The sequence below is a fragment of the Camelus dromedarius genome, chromosome 7 (assembly GCF_036321535.1).
Source record: "Camelus dromedarius isolate mCamDro1 chromosome 7, mCamDro1.pat, whole genome shotgun sequence".
Taxonomy (NCBI): Eukaryota; Metazoa; Chordata; class Mammalia; order Artiodactyla; family Camelidae; genus Camelus; species Camelus dromedarius.
This window is the reverse complement of record NC_087442.1, coordinates 40,643,803-40,662,479: the sequence shown is the minus strand read 5'-3', so window position 1 is coordinate 40,662,479 and position 18,677 is coordinate 40,643,803. Positions and strand designations below refer to the sequence as shown.

Here is an 18,677-nt window from a genome sequence, read left to right as displayed (position 1 = left end):
GTGTGGGTTATAAGAGGGTATTCCTTTGTTAAAACCCTTTGAACTCTATGCTTAAGATTTGTGCATTACAGGGCATGCAAATTTTAGTCCCTCAAATAAAGAATGTAACTTTAATAAAGAAAGAAAAAAATATGAGTATACAGTGCCAGGGCCTCTTTCAGGGTCTTGAGAGAGCCCATCCAATGAGGGGTCCTCGGTCCTTATGTGCCCTGAAAGCTTTATCAGCTGCACGGTAAAACTGCCACCTCCTGGTCCCCATATTCTGGCCCTCTGCTCTCTTAATTGTGTGTTTAATATCTTAGTGACTTGAATCTCAAATCTGTAAAATGGGAATTATTATGGAGCCTATCACATTGGATTAGTGAATAAATTACGTGAGATAACTCAGAACACTAACTGGTACATAGTAAGTCTTCCATGAATATAAGCTATTATTATTGTCTTGCAGAAATAGTTCTCTAAGGAAAACCACTTAATAAATTCCACTAAGGGCCACGTGGACCTAGTGAAGTGTCCTGAGCAGAGGCGCAACAAGCACAGCTTGCCTTTTAGAAATAATCCTTGACACGGAGCAACAGTGGGGAGGGTGAACAGGAGTGGGGAAGGATAGATCTGGAAATTAGTGACGAGACTGTCCTCACATGAACATGGATGAGGCATTATGATCGAAAGAATTTAAAAAATATACATAATTGCGTGCAGAATTTGAATGTTTTAATAAAAATGTAAATAAAAGTATATATAAAAACTTAAATTGCTTTTAATATTTTAAAATATTAAGATAAATTCAAAATTATGTATTACAATAAAGCCAAATAAAAGTTATGATGAATAAATAGTCTTGAAATAGAAGTTTTAAAAATACAAATTAATATTGCAGAAGAGCCTCCTGTACCTGCTTTGCTTAGGCTAAACTGTGAGTGCATTTCCAGGACCACGAACTGGAACAGGAAGAGAACATGGGCTTTCACACTTCTGGGGAAGGCGACTTCACTATGTTGAGCCTTTCTATTCTTGTACATTCCTGGGGCGGAACCGCTGGTCACAGGGAAGGTGTGTATGGTTGGCTTCCGTAGACACTGTCCAGCAGTTCTTGAAAGTGGCTGCACCAGCCCTCACACCTCTCAGCTGTGTGAGAGAGTCCCAGAGCATCACTTGGCATTTTCCATTACTTTCATTTTAGGCATTCTGGTGGGTGTGTACAATGCTATTTCTATAACCAACACATTCTTTATTTTTCTATTCCCTCTGTGGAAAGCGAATGCAGCTTTTTCAGCCAATGCGCTCTTCGGGCAGGAGGGAAGGAGGCAGCCATCTCTGGAGGGTCCATCTCTGGGGCTCAACCGCAAGAGGCAGGTCAGCTGAGGCAAGGCCACGCAGAGGGAATCCCAGGCACCTAGATGCTCATCTCCAATCCCTGGCATATCATTGTTTCCCAGCCTCTTCTCATCTCTTTGCCTCTTGCCTTTCCTCATCTCTACTGGTTCAAATCCTGTTCGCCCTGCAAAGGCTGGTCAGCACTGATCTTCCCTCAAAAGCCCGTCATTCTTCTCCATTTCCCTGCTCTTTTGTCTTGACATTGGCAAGGCATGGATGCGTGAAGGTGGGCAAATCATTAACCTCTCTTGACCTGTTTCTTTATCTGAGGATCATCATTTAGTCTAAGTCCCTATCTGATTTGATGTTTAATGACTCTTTAAGAACCCGGGGGCAAAAGAACAGAAACAGAAGTATGTATTCCCCTAGGTCAGCCAGAGGGTCAGCGCCAGTGTAGAAGCCCATGCTCTGAAGATCCTCATGAGTTTGTCTATATGTCTGGGATGGAGCTGCGTCCTTGAATGTCCACTGACGCATGATTGTGCAAACCCGTATGCTCGGCGGAGGTGGCGGGGGGGTGTCTACCTGGGACCCTGCAGCCCTCCCGTGCGCCCAACGTGGAGCAAGGATCCTCGGGGCTCTGAAGGATACCGGGTCCTTCCGGGGTTTTGTGTCGAATCGGCTAATGGCGCCGCGGCGGCGCGGCGCGCGGTGGGGAATGTGCGGCTGCGCGCGCGCCGCGGCGTTTACGCGGCGATTTCATCATGCTCCGGGCCGTGCCGCGCGCGCCGCTTCCGCCACCGCCCCCTCCGGACCTCCCAGGCCCGCCGGCTCATGCCCACTTTGCGCCCTGCGCTGCTTAGAGCCGCCCGTGCCGCTCTGCTGCTGTCGCCGCCGCCCCGGCTCCCGGCCCGGCCTCCGCTCCTGCCCTGCCGACCCATCAGCAAGCCCGCCCGCTCCCCGACCTCGCTCCCCGCCGCCGCCTCCCTGAGCAGCATGGACGGCTCCGGGGCTGAGGAGGTGCTGGCACCTCTCAGGCTAGCCGTGCGCCAGCAGGTACCGGCATTCCGCGCCTTCCCTTCATCCCCGACTTTGCTCGCCCTAGTTGCCTCCTGCTCATTCTCTCTCTCTTCCCGGGCATCAGTCCACCTCGCCGATTACCCCTCTCCTTCATTCTCTGGAAGCCCTTGGTTTCCTGGCATCTTCCTCGACTCCCTCATTTTGGACCTAAGTCTCCGCGTGCGTCGGCCACCTGCGCTCCCATGGACCCCTGTCCTCCCCTCTCTTTGGGTCGCTCCCTCAGATTCCCTCTGACATCCTGCGTCCCTCCCCTTGCGATCCGTTTCCCTTTCCCACTGTGCTTGCCTCTTCCCTCTCCGATCGGGCTGGGATCTGTGACCCTTTGGTTCTTCTCCTGTCCTAGCCCAATAACCCCAACTTCAGTTTTCCAATCCTTGCTGTGTTTTTTGTGTTCCCTGGGTGGCGAGGTTCTTAATTCTTTCCTGGTCAATGACAAGCCGAAGCTGCGGGTTCTCTCTTCTTACGGCCTGACCCTCTTTTAATCTTAAAGGTGCTTTGAATAGTGTTTGCTCCTAGACGTCTTCCTTCATTCACTGCTTAGTTAGCTGAATGGTCCGCTGGGAAAATAAAAATAGTTGAAACGTGGATGTGGGGAGGTGTTGAACTTGTGTTGTTGTTGTTGTTTGTTTTTTCTTTTCTAATAATGTGAGTTCATCGTCCTTCGCTCCTGTCATCTTTTCTGGGTTCCGAAAGGGCCATTTGAAATGGGCGAGCTTTCAGATCGTAAGCTGAGGAAGCTGTAAATGTTGCTGAGTTACTCTGTAAAACCAGCCATCCATTGTATGGAACATTTTGAAATTTGATTTTGCGGAAGGGAGGGAGGTTTATTGGGCTGGAGGGCTTGGGGACTTAATGCAGGCCTCCTTTTCCTAGGGCACTGCATGGATTATCAGAATTTAGAGAGGACAAGGAAAAGATCATTTCAGAGGGATTCTCACATCCAGTCGGATAGAGCCAAAAGCTCGGAATAGGACCCCGAGGATGTATGACCTAGTAGTAAACACCGAACGGGTTTCTCATGCACGGGCGCCTGATGCAATAACTTGCCTTAGCTCGGGAGGGTGGAGGATGGAGGATGGATCGATCTCTCTCTCTCTCTCTCTCCCTCTCTCCCTCTCCCTCTCTCTCTCTCTCTCTCTCTCTCTCTCTCTCTCTCTCTCTCTCTCTCTCTGACTCTCTCTCTCTCTCTCGGAAATAATTCATTGGGGGCAGAGCTGCCGAAAATTCAGAAAATTCTGCCACTTTATCTACTTCTCTCTTATTTGAGATGACTGGTTCAATAGCGTTTTATTTTGAAATTTGACTATTGGCTTAATTTTTCCTTTACTCTTGGTATCAGAGCGCTGTGAATGCTTGTTCTCCGTTTCCCTCCACCCACCCTCCCCAAATGAAATTAGGTGTGGTTTCTTTGTCTTTTCTGTAACTCCCAAGGTTTTTTTGTTTTTTCTTTTTTCATATCCTTCACTTTAGAAGGGAGAATATATCTAATTTGGAAAAACACACATCCAGACCCCTCCCTCTGCCACGTTAGCCTGAAACTGCACTGCAAATTACCCATGTTGTAGTAAGACTGTAGAACTAGTTAACTGAAGTGAACTTTGATGATAAGACGACTTTCTGATGCTATTATTATCTTGTGTATTGTTAATGTTGGCTTGATTGTTAGTTTTTTTGTACTTCAAGATATTTTCTGAGTATGTAAGTTAATCTGAGTTAGTTTGTGGGTTTTGTTTTGTTTTTGTTTTTCCTAATTTTCCAGGACCACACATGTATCAGTTAACTACCTGAAACTTTGAATCACACTGATTCCAGGGTCAGCTGGAAGGGAATTTAAAGATCATTGAGTTAAACTCGCCCCCCCCTCCCTTTTTTTCCCCGCTTATGAGGAAGTGAGACACATTGTCATCTTTACACATTTTACTTACATATTTGCAATGTGAAGTTTGTACAATTGGAGACATCCTTGGGGTGGTATTTTTAAGGTGCTTAACAACTGGTCTTGTTAGTACCATGTGTTTCATATAAATATGTATTTCATATAAATTTGCCAGTTTGCTGCGCTCTGAGGATGCTGCAGTTGTTTTTTTTTTTTTGAAGGTTTGGTTTGTTGATTGACTGAAATGTATTTTCCCATGGCATATTCTTAGTTATTTCCTGGATGATTTAATTACGGAGCTTATAGGAGGGCCTCAGAGCATCTAGAAAACTGTTGTTTGAAAAAGGGCACCCTAGGGCAGCTGAGTTTTAAAAAGAAACCAAAAAAACTTGGTATTAGTATAGGGTGGCCAGAAAGGCAGACCATAACTCAGAATAAAGAACAGTTTTTTATATTTAGTAGGTTTAGCTAATACATTTATCTCCTTTTTTTTTTTTTTTTTTAACCATGTATTGGTGAAAAGTTTGTCCTGGAGTGTCTTGTTTGGAACTATTGCTCTAGGGCAGTGGTTCTCAAAGTGTGATCTGCAAACCCTTGGAGGTCTCCAAGGCCTGAGCCATTTTCATAATAGAACTAAGATGTCATTTGTATTTTTCACTGTGTTGACATTTGCACCGAAGGTGCAAAGCATGGTGAGTAAAACTGCTGGCCCTTCAAGTCAGGAACACTAAACCAAGTCATTATATTCTCTGCCACACTCTCACGGTTTTAAAAGAAAGTCAGTTTTGCTTTAGAGTGTTCTTGACAAAGCAGTAAAAATGATTAATTTTGTTAAATTCAGACCTTTGTGCACACCTCTTTGGAAAATTCTGTGTGACTAAATGGGAAGTGTGCATAAAGCATACCCAAATATGATGGTTGTCTTGGGAAAAGCACTAACGATTGTTGGAGTTGCAAGCTCACCTACCGGCTGCTTTTCCCGGGACACTGTAAAATGTCTGACAGACAGCTGTCATTCAGTCTTGGGTATTGGGCATTCATTCATTTTCCAGAAAATGAGTGAAGTGAGACAATCACTTCAGGAAAACAACTGGTAGTATTTGTGGTCAATAATAAAATTCAATTCGGGGAAAAAGAAAAGAATTTTAGAAAATTTGTATCTGCTGCTGTGAGTTTGACAGCTTCATAGTACTTACTTTTTCTGATGAGATGAGTGGTGATAGCGTCCGCTTCTGTTGATAGCTAGCTTCTCCCCGAATGTATGTGTGCCTAATTACATACCTGAACTTTAAAAGACGGAAAAGTGATTCAGGAAAATTAATTTTAAATTCTTCCTACCTTTACTTTTACCCTTACTTGTGGCCTTGCTTGCCCAGCCCCCTTTGAAAAGCTCCAGAAGAAGATACGGGAGTGCCAGCATTTGACACACTGGGATAGACATTCAAAAAGAGCTGCTTGCCTCTCTTCAGAACACAGACTCTCATGAGGTTCTTATCCCTGTCAGAAAGCACTGGTAGTGAACATTTATGAGATAAGCGTTCTGACAGGTGGAGGAAGGGGGAAAAAAACCACTGAATGAGCAAAGAATAAGACAGTAGATATTTACCACGTACTAAGTGCTTAGTGTTGTGCTCAGTTTAGGTTGTGATATCAGGCAACAAATATCTGAGTGCCAGAATTGACTTCCCCAAATTCCTGTCTTAATAGAGACTACTCTATAATGACAGGGGCACATAAAATACATGTAAATAAGTAAGCCAGTCCATTGATAGGGTGATTTCAGGCGTTACACGTGTAAAGAAGAGGTTAAAATAAAGTTAGAAGGTGAGGATGTTGCTTTAGCTAGAGAGGTCGAGACGACAGAATAAAAACTGCTAGTGTACTAACAGACCAGACTTACTTGTATGCGGTAAGAGAATGAGGAATAACCAGTTCAGTGGCTCTCAGCTAAGACCCGATGTCCCCTTTTACAGTAGATATTTTGGAATTCCCCGTTACTACCCTGTAATGAAATTCATGTGAAATATCTATGTAAGTGTAATTAAAGAAACATATGTATACACATAATGCTCTAAATACAGTACAAATAAATAAATAATTTATAATAAAATACCATGTATTTCAATATGTAAATTTTGGGGTATGACTCCAGTGGAAGTGACACTGAAGTAAGCAGATGTTTATACCTATACGTAGATTTACTATGAATGCAGCTGCTATAAATGCATACTGATAAGGGTATATTGTGTTGTTTATTCAGATACAACAGCAGCATTGCCACTGGTCACATGGTTGGTTGGTTTTTGTTTCAAATAAGAACTTTGTAAAATTTTGAACAAAGCAAGAAATAGTCTTCCTTTTTTTTTTTTTAATTGAAGTCTAGTTGATTTTAGTCTTTCTTTAAATTATATTTTCCTGGTTACATTCCTGGAAAATACAGTGTATGTTAAAACTGGGAAAATGCTTCTGATTGTATGTAAGCAGAGTTCGGTTTTAGGTTCAGATCTGTGTAAACAGTTTTTTCACCTCGTAACCAGGACATTCTAAAGTAGCATGGACTGCAGGAAAAAGGGACTGTCATTGAATGAGGGGAAGTAGGCAGGAGCTTGGAAAATGTCAACTACAAGGGGAAAGGATGATGACAGGACCCTCGAAGGAGCTGGAGTTTTAAAAGGAGAAAAGAGGAATCAGTTTGAAAGTACAGAGGAGACTAAGTGGACATATATCACATTTCCAGTTTCTGAGGGTCAAAGGGATGTGGGAGAAAATCCAGCCTCTAATTGAATATGGCTTCAAGGGGAGAAATGTCCCCAGGGAATGATTGTAAGGTTGCATTATTTAGGAAATGCTTCATAAAGGATGTGATAGAATTTCATCAAATGAAGGGAAGCACCTTTGCGTAAGAGGATAAAAATTATTGAAGGTATGAGGGTGGGAACAGACACCAAATTGGGGATGCTGTGTGTTTGTGAAGAGAAGGCTTACAAAGGTGGGAGAGAAATGACATGAATTAGAGTCATTTGGGGCCAGATGTAATCGTAGTGAGGCCCCCCACCTTATTTTTTTGGTGAGGACATTTTTGAATGAGAGACAAACTGGTATCTATTGTAGCAATCTAGTCCATGAGGAATGAAAAAGAGAGATTAGATTTGAAATGCTCAGGTGAAATTGACCAGCAGTTGGAGGTAAAGAAGGATAACTTGACATTTCTTGTTTGAGAAATTGTAGATTTGTTTGCCATTAACAGATGGAGAGCAATACAGTGCACAGGAGAAGGAGCAAGGTTGGGACAGAGAAAAATAATATAGTTCTAAGTAGTTGGATTTGAAATATAAAAAAAAATAATTTGGCTCCAGCCAAGTTGAGGTGCTTTATAGCATAATAGCAGCTATCATTTTTTGTATATCTACTGTGTGTTAGGTTCTGCTGAAGATATTCTACGTATATTTTTTCATTTACTCTTTATAACAGTTCAGTGAGGTAAGTATTATCATCCTGATTTTGCAGTTGAGGAAACTGAAGAGGTTTCAGCTTGCTCATGGTTTCACAATTAGCTGATCAGGGATTAAAATCCAGGTCTTTAACGCCTCTTAAGCACTGTGTTTTACACAGCTTATACAGGGATGAATTTTTGTTTTGTATATGGTTTGGGTTTCATTGTGCTTCCTAAATCTGAGAATTCATGTCTTTGAACAATTACAGAAAAATTCATAGTCATTATCTTTTCAAACACTACCTCTTACAAATTTTCTTTATTCTTTTCTTCTGGAATTCTGAATGGATGAATGTCAGACTCTCATTCTCTTCTCTGTATCTCATTATCTTATTTACATTTTCAACTCTTTGTCTCTCTGTTCCATTCCGTGGATTATCCATGGATGATTTATTCAAGTGTGTCTTGTAGGTCACTAATTCTCTCTTCAGGTGTGTCTGATCTGCTATTTAAACTGTCCAGTGAGTTTTTAATATCAGTGATTTATTTCCAGGTGATCTGTGTGATTTTTTTTTTCAAGTTGCCTGATTGTTTTTGATAATCTCTTTTTCTTTGCTCATGTTCTTATTCTTCCTTTTATTTTACTTTAAACATCTTGAGCATTTAAAAAGTATATTTGGTCATTCTAATACTTTTAAAGGATCTCATTTGGTTACTTGTCATTTCTGCTGAGTCTCAGTCATGATGGCTTCTTTCCTCAGGGGTTTTTAAATTTTGAGTTGAGTACTTATTATTTTGGTGACCTTAATCTGTAAAAATCCTAAAAGGCCTCTATGGAAGGTCTACTTAAGAGAGCTGTTGCTTCTTTTGCGCACCCAAGGGCTCTATTAATTTGGCAACTTTAATTTCTTTACTTGAAATTTCCCAGACTACGTGTTTTGTTTTTTTCCCCAGATTACCTATTCCAACACATTACTGTAAGGAAATCGGTGTACATGTGGTAGGTTGTTGAAAGCAAATAAAGTAGTCTAAGGAAATTAGCAAGGAAAAAAATTCCAACAATAAAAGACAGAGGAAGACAAGCCAGTAGTGACTGAGAAGAAATGGCCAGAGAAGTATGTGGAAAACTGAGACAGTCATTTCTTTGTAAGCAAGAAAGGAGAGAGATTCCAGGAGAGGGTAGTCTGTTTATTGGTTCTTCTGTGTTCTCAGTACTAATCTTGCTTTTTGCTTTTTATCAATGCTTTTCTCTCCTCTGTGTGTCCCCTCCCCACAAAGAAAACAAACAAACAAACCAGTAATAATCACCTTACAAGCATAGTTACTTAAGTACTTGTCTGTATATTCTGCTGGATTATAAATGGTGAAGGCAAAGATCTTCAGTCAAACATTTGAATCTCCTCATTCTTACACAGATACTTTTTAAAAGGCATGCTTAAAAACACCTTCCTAACTTTTCTTGACTTCTAAATCAATCCTGAATACAGATTTTCTTTGTTGGCTAGGGAGATCTTGTGCGAAAACTAAAAGAAGATAAAGCACCCCAAGTGGATGTAGACAAAGCAGTGGCTGAGCTCAAAGCCCGGAAGAGGGTTCTGGAAGCAAAGGTGAGTTTTGGGATCCTCAAAAAGGAACGTAAGGAGATGTAGGATAGTTCATGTTTATTTAGTCTCTTTGGTGGGAGTTTCTGAAGAAATAGCGGAGTCCTCATCCTTTCAATGTGTAACTCAAAGTGTCTGCTTTTCCTTATCCCTGACCCGCCCCTTCTCCCCCCAGACCCATCCTAGACTGGTTATGTTCCATGAGTCTCCCTGGAAGGCACTGTCCTCTCCTTTATGAGTTTTCCTATACCTGAAAATAATGATTATATTGTTTAAAAAAATTTGTTTTAGGGAAAAGTTCTATTCACCTGATACCTGCTCCCAGACCTTTCAAGTAGTAAATCTTCCATCACCAAACTGAAATAGTTTGGAGTTTTAAGTCACTATTTCGCTACAGTGATCCATTAAAAATTCAGATATTGTTTATCAGTACCTGCATCTAAGTAAGCATAGTCCTTATCTTGGAAATGATTATATACTTTCCTAAAGAATTAATTAAGGGTATTTTTTTCTGTAACTCCAAGAGGAAAAAACCCTAGGGTTTCTGTTGTTTTAAGGGTATCAAAATCTTGTCTCTTTGGTAAATTTTATATTGAATTCTTCTGAGGAATAAAGTAAATTCACATGTATAAATTGAAATTTTCACTCACTCCTCCAGTCACATGTTTTCCCTTTAAAAATCCCTTACAGGAGCTAGCATTACAGCCCAAAGATGACGTTGTAGACAGAACAAAAATGGAAGATACCCTGAAGAGGAGGTTTTTCTATGATCAAGCTTTTGCTATTTATGGAGGTAAGGGATTAATGAGAGAAAGAACAGTTGTGTTGTTAGTAGCTTTAATATTGTTCTTCAGTCCAAAATACAGCATGCCAGCTGATACCTAATTGTATCAGATCACACAAAACAGAGCATAGATATCTTTCATTCGTATAGAGTCGGTCATTTGGTGTGATATCTGTTCTTATTTCTCTCCGCCTTACTTATGCTTGAAGACAACTTTTCCCCATTAGGACTTAGGGAATTTTGGAGAACCTGGATATTAAGCATTTGATGTCTCCACATACATATCAGACTCTTCTTAAAAATCCCAGTGGAGACCTGGGAGCAGTAGAGGGCCATTGTAGCACCGGCCAGCTGTACTGTGCCCCTCCACACGAGGGCAGTGCTAACCCGTAGTTCCTAGATTATTCACATGGCAACTGCCAGGAGAAGACGTTCTTCATAGATGTGCAAGCCCCTCTCTGCATCTTTCTGAATGCTACATAAAGGTATGCAGGCGAATATAGTTTACTGGTAATGTGGAACGATATTTTTCATAGTTAACAGAGATCATTGCAACAGTATTAGACTTCTAGTACTTTGCCACTGAAACTTGATTTGAGTTTTATTCTGAGCAGATCTCTAAATGTTTAACTTCTTGAGGTTTAAACAGTGGCTCGGGTACCTAAGAATAAATTAGAGATTTGGGTGCTAAAATTTGAGATCATTTTTATTCAGCTGATGCAACAAATGGTTTTCTAACTTCCATGGCAGAAAACTATTAATCCACTTTCTCATTCTGTTTCTTATATATGGAGGAACTTCTTTTGTTCTTAGTTTTTTGCTAGTCCTAGTTGAAATGTCAAATATGGAGATAGTGAATGGAGTAAGAGCTTTTTAATTTTACTTCTGTCAGGTAGCTGGAAGTAAGGCTCTTCAGCATTGAGGGATTTGAAGGGTTGACTTGAACACATTTTTAGGGGGTATGTGAAGTCTGATAAGGGTCAGTTTCCATGTCTCCTTGCTTTGATTTATGCAGAGTGACAAGGTCAAGTACACGTTTTCCTCTCCTATTTTACAGGGGTTAGTGGTCTCTATGACTTTGGGCCAGTTGGGTGTGCTTTGAAAAACAATATTATTCAGACCTGGAGGCAGCACTTTATCCAAGAGGAACAGATCCTGGAGATTGATTGCACCATGCTTACCCCTGAGCCAGTTTTAAAGTAAGGTTTCTACTTTGAGGGCTGAAATTCTTTAATATGCATATTTAAGTAGCTACGTCTGATTTAAAAAGAAAACAAAAAACTTCTCATGTTCATTGTAAAAATCTGGAAAATAAAGAAATGCAAAGAAAATATGTACCCACTACCCATAGATAGCCATGTTAAAGATGTTTTATTTATCCTTTCTCTCTTTTTAAGTCCCTATATGATTATCCCATATAAATATATATGAATATTTTAGTAGCACAGTGCTTTTTTTCACATAATGTAGGTGAACATTATGTCATTAAATATTTTTCTAAAGTATTTTTAATGACAGTATAGTATTCTGTTTTATGGATGTGCCATAATGTACTTAGCAAGTGCATTAGTGTAGGCATTTACGTTGTTTCTGGTTTTTGATTGTACTGAACATCCTGATAGGTGAATTTTCATGTATATCTCTGATTATTTCCTTAATGTAAATTCATAGAAGTTCTGGGCAAAGGAATGTACACATTTAAAATCAAATACTACTATTTGTATTAAAGTTTCAATGCAGAAATTTAAATTATTCCTGCCAACATTGTTAAAAGCAGGATTTCTCAAATATTAAAATGAAAGAGGACTTCTTACCATTTTGTTATCTTATCACTTCGTTTAACGTTGCCTGTTAAAGGTCTGGTTTTCACTGTTTGTATACTTTAGGCTCTCATTTAATAATTTCAGAAAATTAAACAAGTTGAACTCTTGATGATGGATGTAAAAGATCAGGACAGCCTATTCTTTAGCTACTTGCTTCATGAATAGGAACTGTATAGAGATAATACCAGAGTCCATACAGGTTTGTGAAAACTGTGGATAAACATGTAGAAGGGAGATTGTCTTATCAGGTTAAAATCTGTGTGTTAATTTGTATGAAAATGACAAATTGGTTTGGCATTCATTAACTTAGGACTTCTGGCCACGTAGACAAATTTGCTGACTTCATGGTGAAAGATGTAAAAAATGGAGAATGTTTTCGTGCTGACCATCTGTTGAAAGGTATGGTTCTTCATCTCAGATATATGTCCTTTCAGATAGGATTGATCAAAACAAAGAGTTTGGATTGAACTTTTCTCCCAGATTTTTTTCATTAAATTTTTTTCTTGAAACACAACATACAAAGAGTAAGGTGCATAGGTCTTAAGTATTCAGATCAAGTCCCTTATTTAAAAAAAAAGTTGTATACAGATAATTAGAAATTTAAGTCACCAAAACAATCAAGACAATATCATGACTGTCCCTGTAAAAGTCAATTATGGGATTCATATAAATTAAGAATATTATCCTTGGATTTATTTTTTTTCCTGCCCAGCATTGAAACTCAAAAATGCATTGTCCTTTTTCCCATTAATTGGAATTGATATGAACCAACACTGTTCTTGTAGCTCATTTACAGAAATTGATGTCTGATAAGAAGTGTTCTGCTGAGAAGAAATCAGAGATGGAAAGTGTCTTGGCCCAGGTGAGTGCTTGAGAGACGTTATCACAGTAACCCAGTTAGGTGCTGTCTGTCCTTCAGCATTTCATAACTGTTGAATTCCATGTTGTGTCGACGTGGTCACAATTGTGAAGAAGGAGAGTTTACCTCTATTCCTCATATCATCTCATTTTGCATTATTTTCTTCTCTCTCTACCTTTTGTGGTTAACCCTTTATTTCTGTCAAAGTAGCAAGTCAGTGTAGATAGGCATGAGATTAGTTCTCTGTTCTTGGAAACCAGTTTCCTGGATTTAATAGCAAAATCTAGGGGAGTGTCTAATGGTGAATAGCATTCAGTGTGGAGATTTGGGGCAGGTATCTATATGAGCACTGCCACTTGACCTACTTCCGGTTGCATTGACCTTGACTATGTGCTGTTCTTCTTAGAACCTGCTGGAGCAGGCCCCTGCTGTTCCTGTAGACTTACAGTTTTATAGTTTACGTTTAAGTTGACAAATTTTAGAGAAGGCAGAAGAGACCATAGAGATAATCTATTTTGACTACCAAGTGTGGAAATACCTTCTATATCAGAAATAATGCTTATCCCTTTTTGAGTCAGACTACTTTAAAAATATGATGAAAACTGCACATCTTTGCCCTAGGGAGATGCACGTGTCCATATGTAAATGTTGCTGATTCCTTACCTCATCTATCCTTTCAAGCAAAGTACGTTTCTCCAACTCTGTGTTTGATCATGAGGCCCGCCAGGGTCCACTTCTTAAATTTATTTACTTCCTTGGATGACAAAAAACAACAACTGGTACTGTGCTTATGTACATATTTTCTTACATTGGTATATAAATAAGTGAGGCTGAATGTAGGACTCTCTAACTCTGCTTTTCTCTCATGAGAATTACTGGATACTTATCCACGGTTGCCCTAATTTTTTAAAACATGCTAACTTTCCTCTGTGATATCTAGCTTTCCAACATCAGCTGAGAAGTTTTTTTTTTTCCCCTTCCTCATTTAAATTGAAAAACTTCTTAATTTGGCTATTGACTCCTCTGCCAACTTATTTTTTTTAATTGAAGTGAAGTCAGTTACAATGTGTCAGTTTCTGGTGACCAGCATAATGTCCCAGTCATGCATGCATATATTCATTTTCATATTCTTTTTCTTTAAAGGTTATTACCAGATATTGAATGTAGTTCCCTGTACTATACAGAATAAATTTGTTTTTTTAATCTATTTTGGCAACTTATTTTGGTTTATGGGGCTTGACTTTATTAATCTTAAATCTGTGTCCCCTTTACCCACACCACAAATTCTAGTTCTCAGCAACACCAGCGTAATTATTAATATGTTTTATCCCACACTATACATATTGTCTCAGAATAACACTACCAACACTACCATCAACGGCATGAATATTGAAAAAAGTTAAAAAAATTTTTTTGTTCTTTTTTTCCTTTAAGAGGTACACCAGTAATGTGAAGCCTAAGTGTTTGAAGTCACTTGGAGCCATTTTCTCTGAATATCTCAGTCACCAACTGGGTATACAGTTAATCCATTATTTTATTTTAGTTAGAATTTTTAGGGTTTCATTTTTTCGAAGTTAACTTTATAGTTAAGGCAAAAAAATTTTCATAGATCCAAACTTAAATCTTGAAAACAATGTATATTCAAATAGATCCAGTGTCTGTCCCTCTTCCCTTCCAACTCCATAGGTACTAGTTTTTAACTTGAAAAAAACCTTTATTTTGTTGTCTTTACAGAATATAAATGAAGACATGTAGAAATTTAATGCCCCCCTTTCTAGGTATATGAAAGCATTCTGTAAAAACTTAATCCTCCGCATTCTTTTTTCATATAACTAAGAAGATCTCAAAGGTTGCTCGAGAATACTGTATAGAGATAAACCTTATTCCATTTTATAGCTACAGAGTTCTCCATTGTATAGATCTGCTAGTTTATAGAACCAGTCCCCTGATGATGGACATGGCCTTTGCCATCTTTGCTATTACATATAGTTCTGCAGATACAGGCTTGTGCTTGTGTCTTTATATTTTTGCTGCTGTATCTTTGGGATAGATTCCTAGAAGTGGGATTGCTTGGTCAAATGTACACGCACATATAATTTTGCTAGATGTTGCCAAATTCCCTTCCACAGAGATTTGGATTCCTGTCTGTATCCTCACAATCTTTTCTTTCTGACTTCTTTTTTTCTTTATGTCTTCTATTGAAAAGCACTGTATATTCTTGAATTGCCTTGGAAACGGAGGTGTTTCACAGATTCTTTGACTTTCTCCTCGAGTAGGGAGACCAGTTTATGTTTATAGTCTTTGTATCTTAAAGTCACTGGGACAGTTTCCTCATTGATCCAGTCTCCTGGGTAATGGTTTAAATATGGCATTTTGTGAATTGCCCCTAGAACTTCTATAGAAATAAATTCTAGACAGCTTAATTTTTAATTGTTCATTCAAATTTCGAACATTATTAGTGTGAGTAGGTTACCCTTCTGTGGAATGAAAACGTCCATTGGATTTATGAGGGGAGCAAATATATATTGTAATAGTTACATTTTGAGTAGGTACTGTGTGCTAGGCCCTGTGATAAGTACTTTACATATATTATTTTATTTAATCTTTTTAGTAGCCCTTAATTGTGAGGTAGATTCTATTCTCCCCATTTTACAGATAAGCAAACTGAGGCTCAGATTAGGTAAGCACTTGATCCTGAATCATACAACTCATAAGTGGTGGAGTTGGGCAGTTTACCCTGGCTTTTCTGACCCCAAATGACCATAAATTGATTTATCTAATTATTTTGTTTCTATTAGATTTTTCTTAAAGTTTTAAAATTTCTTTACAATGAGATGGTTTGTCATAGTCATTTGGTTTTGTATTGGAGGTCATAATCATTTAGATTGTTCGGCGTTGATCATCAGTGTGCAGGATGTACAGTGCACTGGACAATGCAGAAACGATTCAGACACAGCTTCTACTTTTAAGGAACTTAATACTTACTGGGAGAGGAAAGTTACATGCACATTTAATTAATAGAAAATTGCACTTGACTCTTAAATATGCACAAAGTGGTAAAATTCAATTGTGAAAACTTATTTACATGATTTCAGATTCTTGCCAAACAAAAGCTATTATAATTGAACAAGAGAGGTTTTGCCTTACCTTTCACTGTAAAATGGTGAAGATATGAATTTTAGGTCGGCCTGAGAAAGATATTTCATTTCTCCGTTGGTAAATAGAAAGTGTCTAAACTGGTAATAGTTTTAATTTAGAATTCTTGAAGGTTATGTTAATTTTGATGTCCTTATTTTAGGTAAGTTTTAATGATGGATGGGGTTTTATATATAATACTTTATCATATGCTTTGTTTTATTCTTAGTCTTTTACACTAATTATTTCCTTGATGTATTCTTTAGCTCGAGAACTACGGACAGCAAGAACTGGGAGATCTTTTTGTGAACTATAATGTAAAATCCCCCATTACTGGAAATGATCTGTCCCCTCCGGTGTCTTTTAACTTAATGTTCAAGACCTTCATTGGGCCTGGAGGAAACATGCCTGGGTATGTATCTCTTACTGTTTATAAAATTGCTTGTAATAAAAGATAAATATCAGTATCAGCCATGAAGGAAATTTTTTGAAAAGTGATTTGTAGAAAATGCAAATAAATATATGAATGAGAAATAAAGACAGATGTATTTTTAAATTTTATTTCTTCTAATTCTTTCTGAATACAATTTTTTTTAGTATATATGATGACTTTTTGGCCATAAAATAAACACAAAAGTCTGATCATCGTAACTTGTAGGTATAGTTGCACAGGGCAGGAGAGATAGTTGAAGAATGATTTTGAAGGTCATTGAACTTACCGCTGAAGGAGACTTTACAAACCACTTAGTGTAGGTCAGCGCTGCCCAGTGGAGCTTTCTGCAGTGGTGGAAATGTTCTGTAATCTCCGCTGTCCAGTCTAGTAGCCACTAGCCACACGTGGCTGTTGAGTAGTTGAAATGGGGCTAGTGCTTCTGAGGAACTGAATTTTTAAATTTATTTAATTTAAATTAATTTAAATTTAAATAGACATGTGACTAGTGGCTTACCATGTTAGACAGCATAGATTTGGCTTGTTGATTCAAAAAATGTGGTTTTTACAGATATAGTAAAGAAAATCTCAATAGTTTACACTGTGATCCAGAAGGAGAATCTGTATTTCCAGATTCCTTCTCCATTGTTAACAAATTCAGTCAAAGGATTCCGTTTCATAGCATCAGATATTTTTCTTATAGTCTCATTTTAGGGTAAGAGAGGGTAGGTTTTGCTAGATGAGGCTGGATAGATCATGTTCTCTGGAGTAGACACTGAAGAATAATAAAAATTGATTGTGACAGAATGCATTTTGAAATTATTTTAATAAGACAGTGGGTCAATTTGGGATATTTTGTGGAAAGAGGCCAAGAGTGAGCCTTTCCTTTTGGCAGTACATATGGAGAGTCGTAAAATGGGCCGTAACCTCTGACCTGCCTTCCCACTCCTGTGAGTTTATCAAAGGAAATAATTCAAAAGGAAAGGAAGCTGTACTTATCAAGAGTATATAAATTAAAAGTAGAAATAACTGCCATAAAAGAGAATGAAATAATGCCATTTGGAGCAGCATGGGTGGACCTAGAGATTATTATATTAAGGGAAGTAAGTCAGAGAAAGACAAATATAATATGATATCACTTACATGTGGAATCTTAAAAAAAAAAAAAGTGATACAAATGAACTTACAAACTAGAAATAGACTCACAGACATAGAAAACAAACTATGGTTACCAAAACGGGGAGATGGGGAGGGATAAATTAGGATTTGGGATTAACATATATACACTACTATATATAAAACAGATAAAACAACAGGGACCTACTGTATAGCACAGGGAACTGTATTTAATATCCTGTAATAAACTATAATGGAAGAGAATCTGAAAAAGATTGTATATATATTTATAATCGAATCACTTTGCTGTACACCTGAAACTAACACAACATTGTAAATCAACTATAGTTCAATTAAAAAATTCTTTTAAAAAGTAGAAATAACCTATATATCCAATAATTTGAGGATGATTAAATTATAGAACTCATTTTAGTGGAATACTTCACAACTGTTAGATGTGAGAAGATTTTACAATTTCTTAGATAATGGAAAAGTATAAAAGAAAGAATTCATTTTACATTCAACTTAATAAATATGCATATAAAGTGTAGCTATTCTTACATTTGGATGAAATCTGGAAAAAAACACAAAATGAAAAGTGTTGGTATATTAGAGTGAGAAGAGGGTAAAATTTTATTTTATTTTTTCTTTGTTTTAAAGTTGTTTTCATAAAATTTTTATTTTGAAGTAGGCTGTTGGGAGCGCTTTCTGTGTGATGTTTTGCACAGAATATTTTCTGTGAAATTGGGAAGAAAACAGTGTCATGGCGTGCTTGACTGGCTGTAGCTTTAAAATGTGGAGGAATACAGGAGGGGCCTCTGGCTGAAAATGTCAAATACCACAAAGATTTGATCATTCTGGACTTCTCCATTTCTTTCTGTCTCTGGGTACAAAGAAGAAAATACATGGAAAACCTGGAAAATAGCCTGGCAGGGTGTGATGCTCATGACGAGTGAGGTCTAATGTTAAATGTGAGCCCATCCTGCCTTCTTAGCTCCACAGTTGTGCTTTGATATATGTGGGTTAACTGACATGTACTTACTGTATTTTCAGAAGGACCTAAAATTGTCATCTGCCTCTAAAGTAAATGATCTGTCAGGAGAATATCAGAGATTTGAGAGACATTGTAAGGAAGATCGTGTTTGACTCACTGGAGTGATTAAATAAAATGACATTTCTGAAAATAGCGCTGCCGTACCAATCACCTGATACCTTCTCTAACA

At 38.3% G+C, this 18,677-nt stretch overlaps 1 protein-coding gene across 1 annotated transcript in view; it reads left to right on the top strand.

Annotated features, from left to right (window-relative positions):
* The first annotated feature begins 2,093 nt into the window (after positions 1-2,093).
* Positions 2,094-18,677, top strand: part of GARS1 (glycyl-tRNA synthetase 1) — a 34,939-nt gene continuing 18,355 nt past the window's right edge. Inside the window, exons 1-7 of the mRNA XM_064487476.1 lie at positions 2,094-2,373; positions 9,212-9,313; positions 9,998-10,100; positions 11,149-11,290; positions 12,225-12,313; positions 12,700-12,776; positions 16,175-16,320. Coding sequence (XP_064343546.1) covers positions 2,152-2,373; positions 9,212-9,313; positions 9,998-10,100; positions 11,149-11,290; positions 12,225-12,313; positions 12,700-12,776; positions 16,175-16,320 — 881 coding nt within the window. The 5' untranslated portion in view covers positions 2,094-2,151. The remainder of the gene's footprint in view (positions 2,374-9,211; positions 9,314-9,997; positions 10,101-11,148; positions 11,291-12,224; positions 12,314-12,699; positions 12,777-16,174; positions 16,321-18,677) is intronic.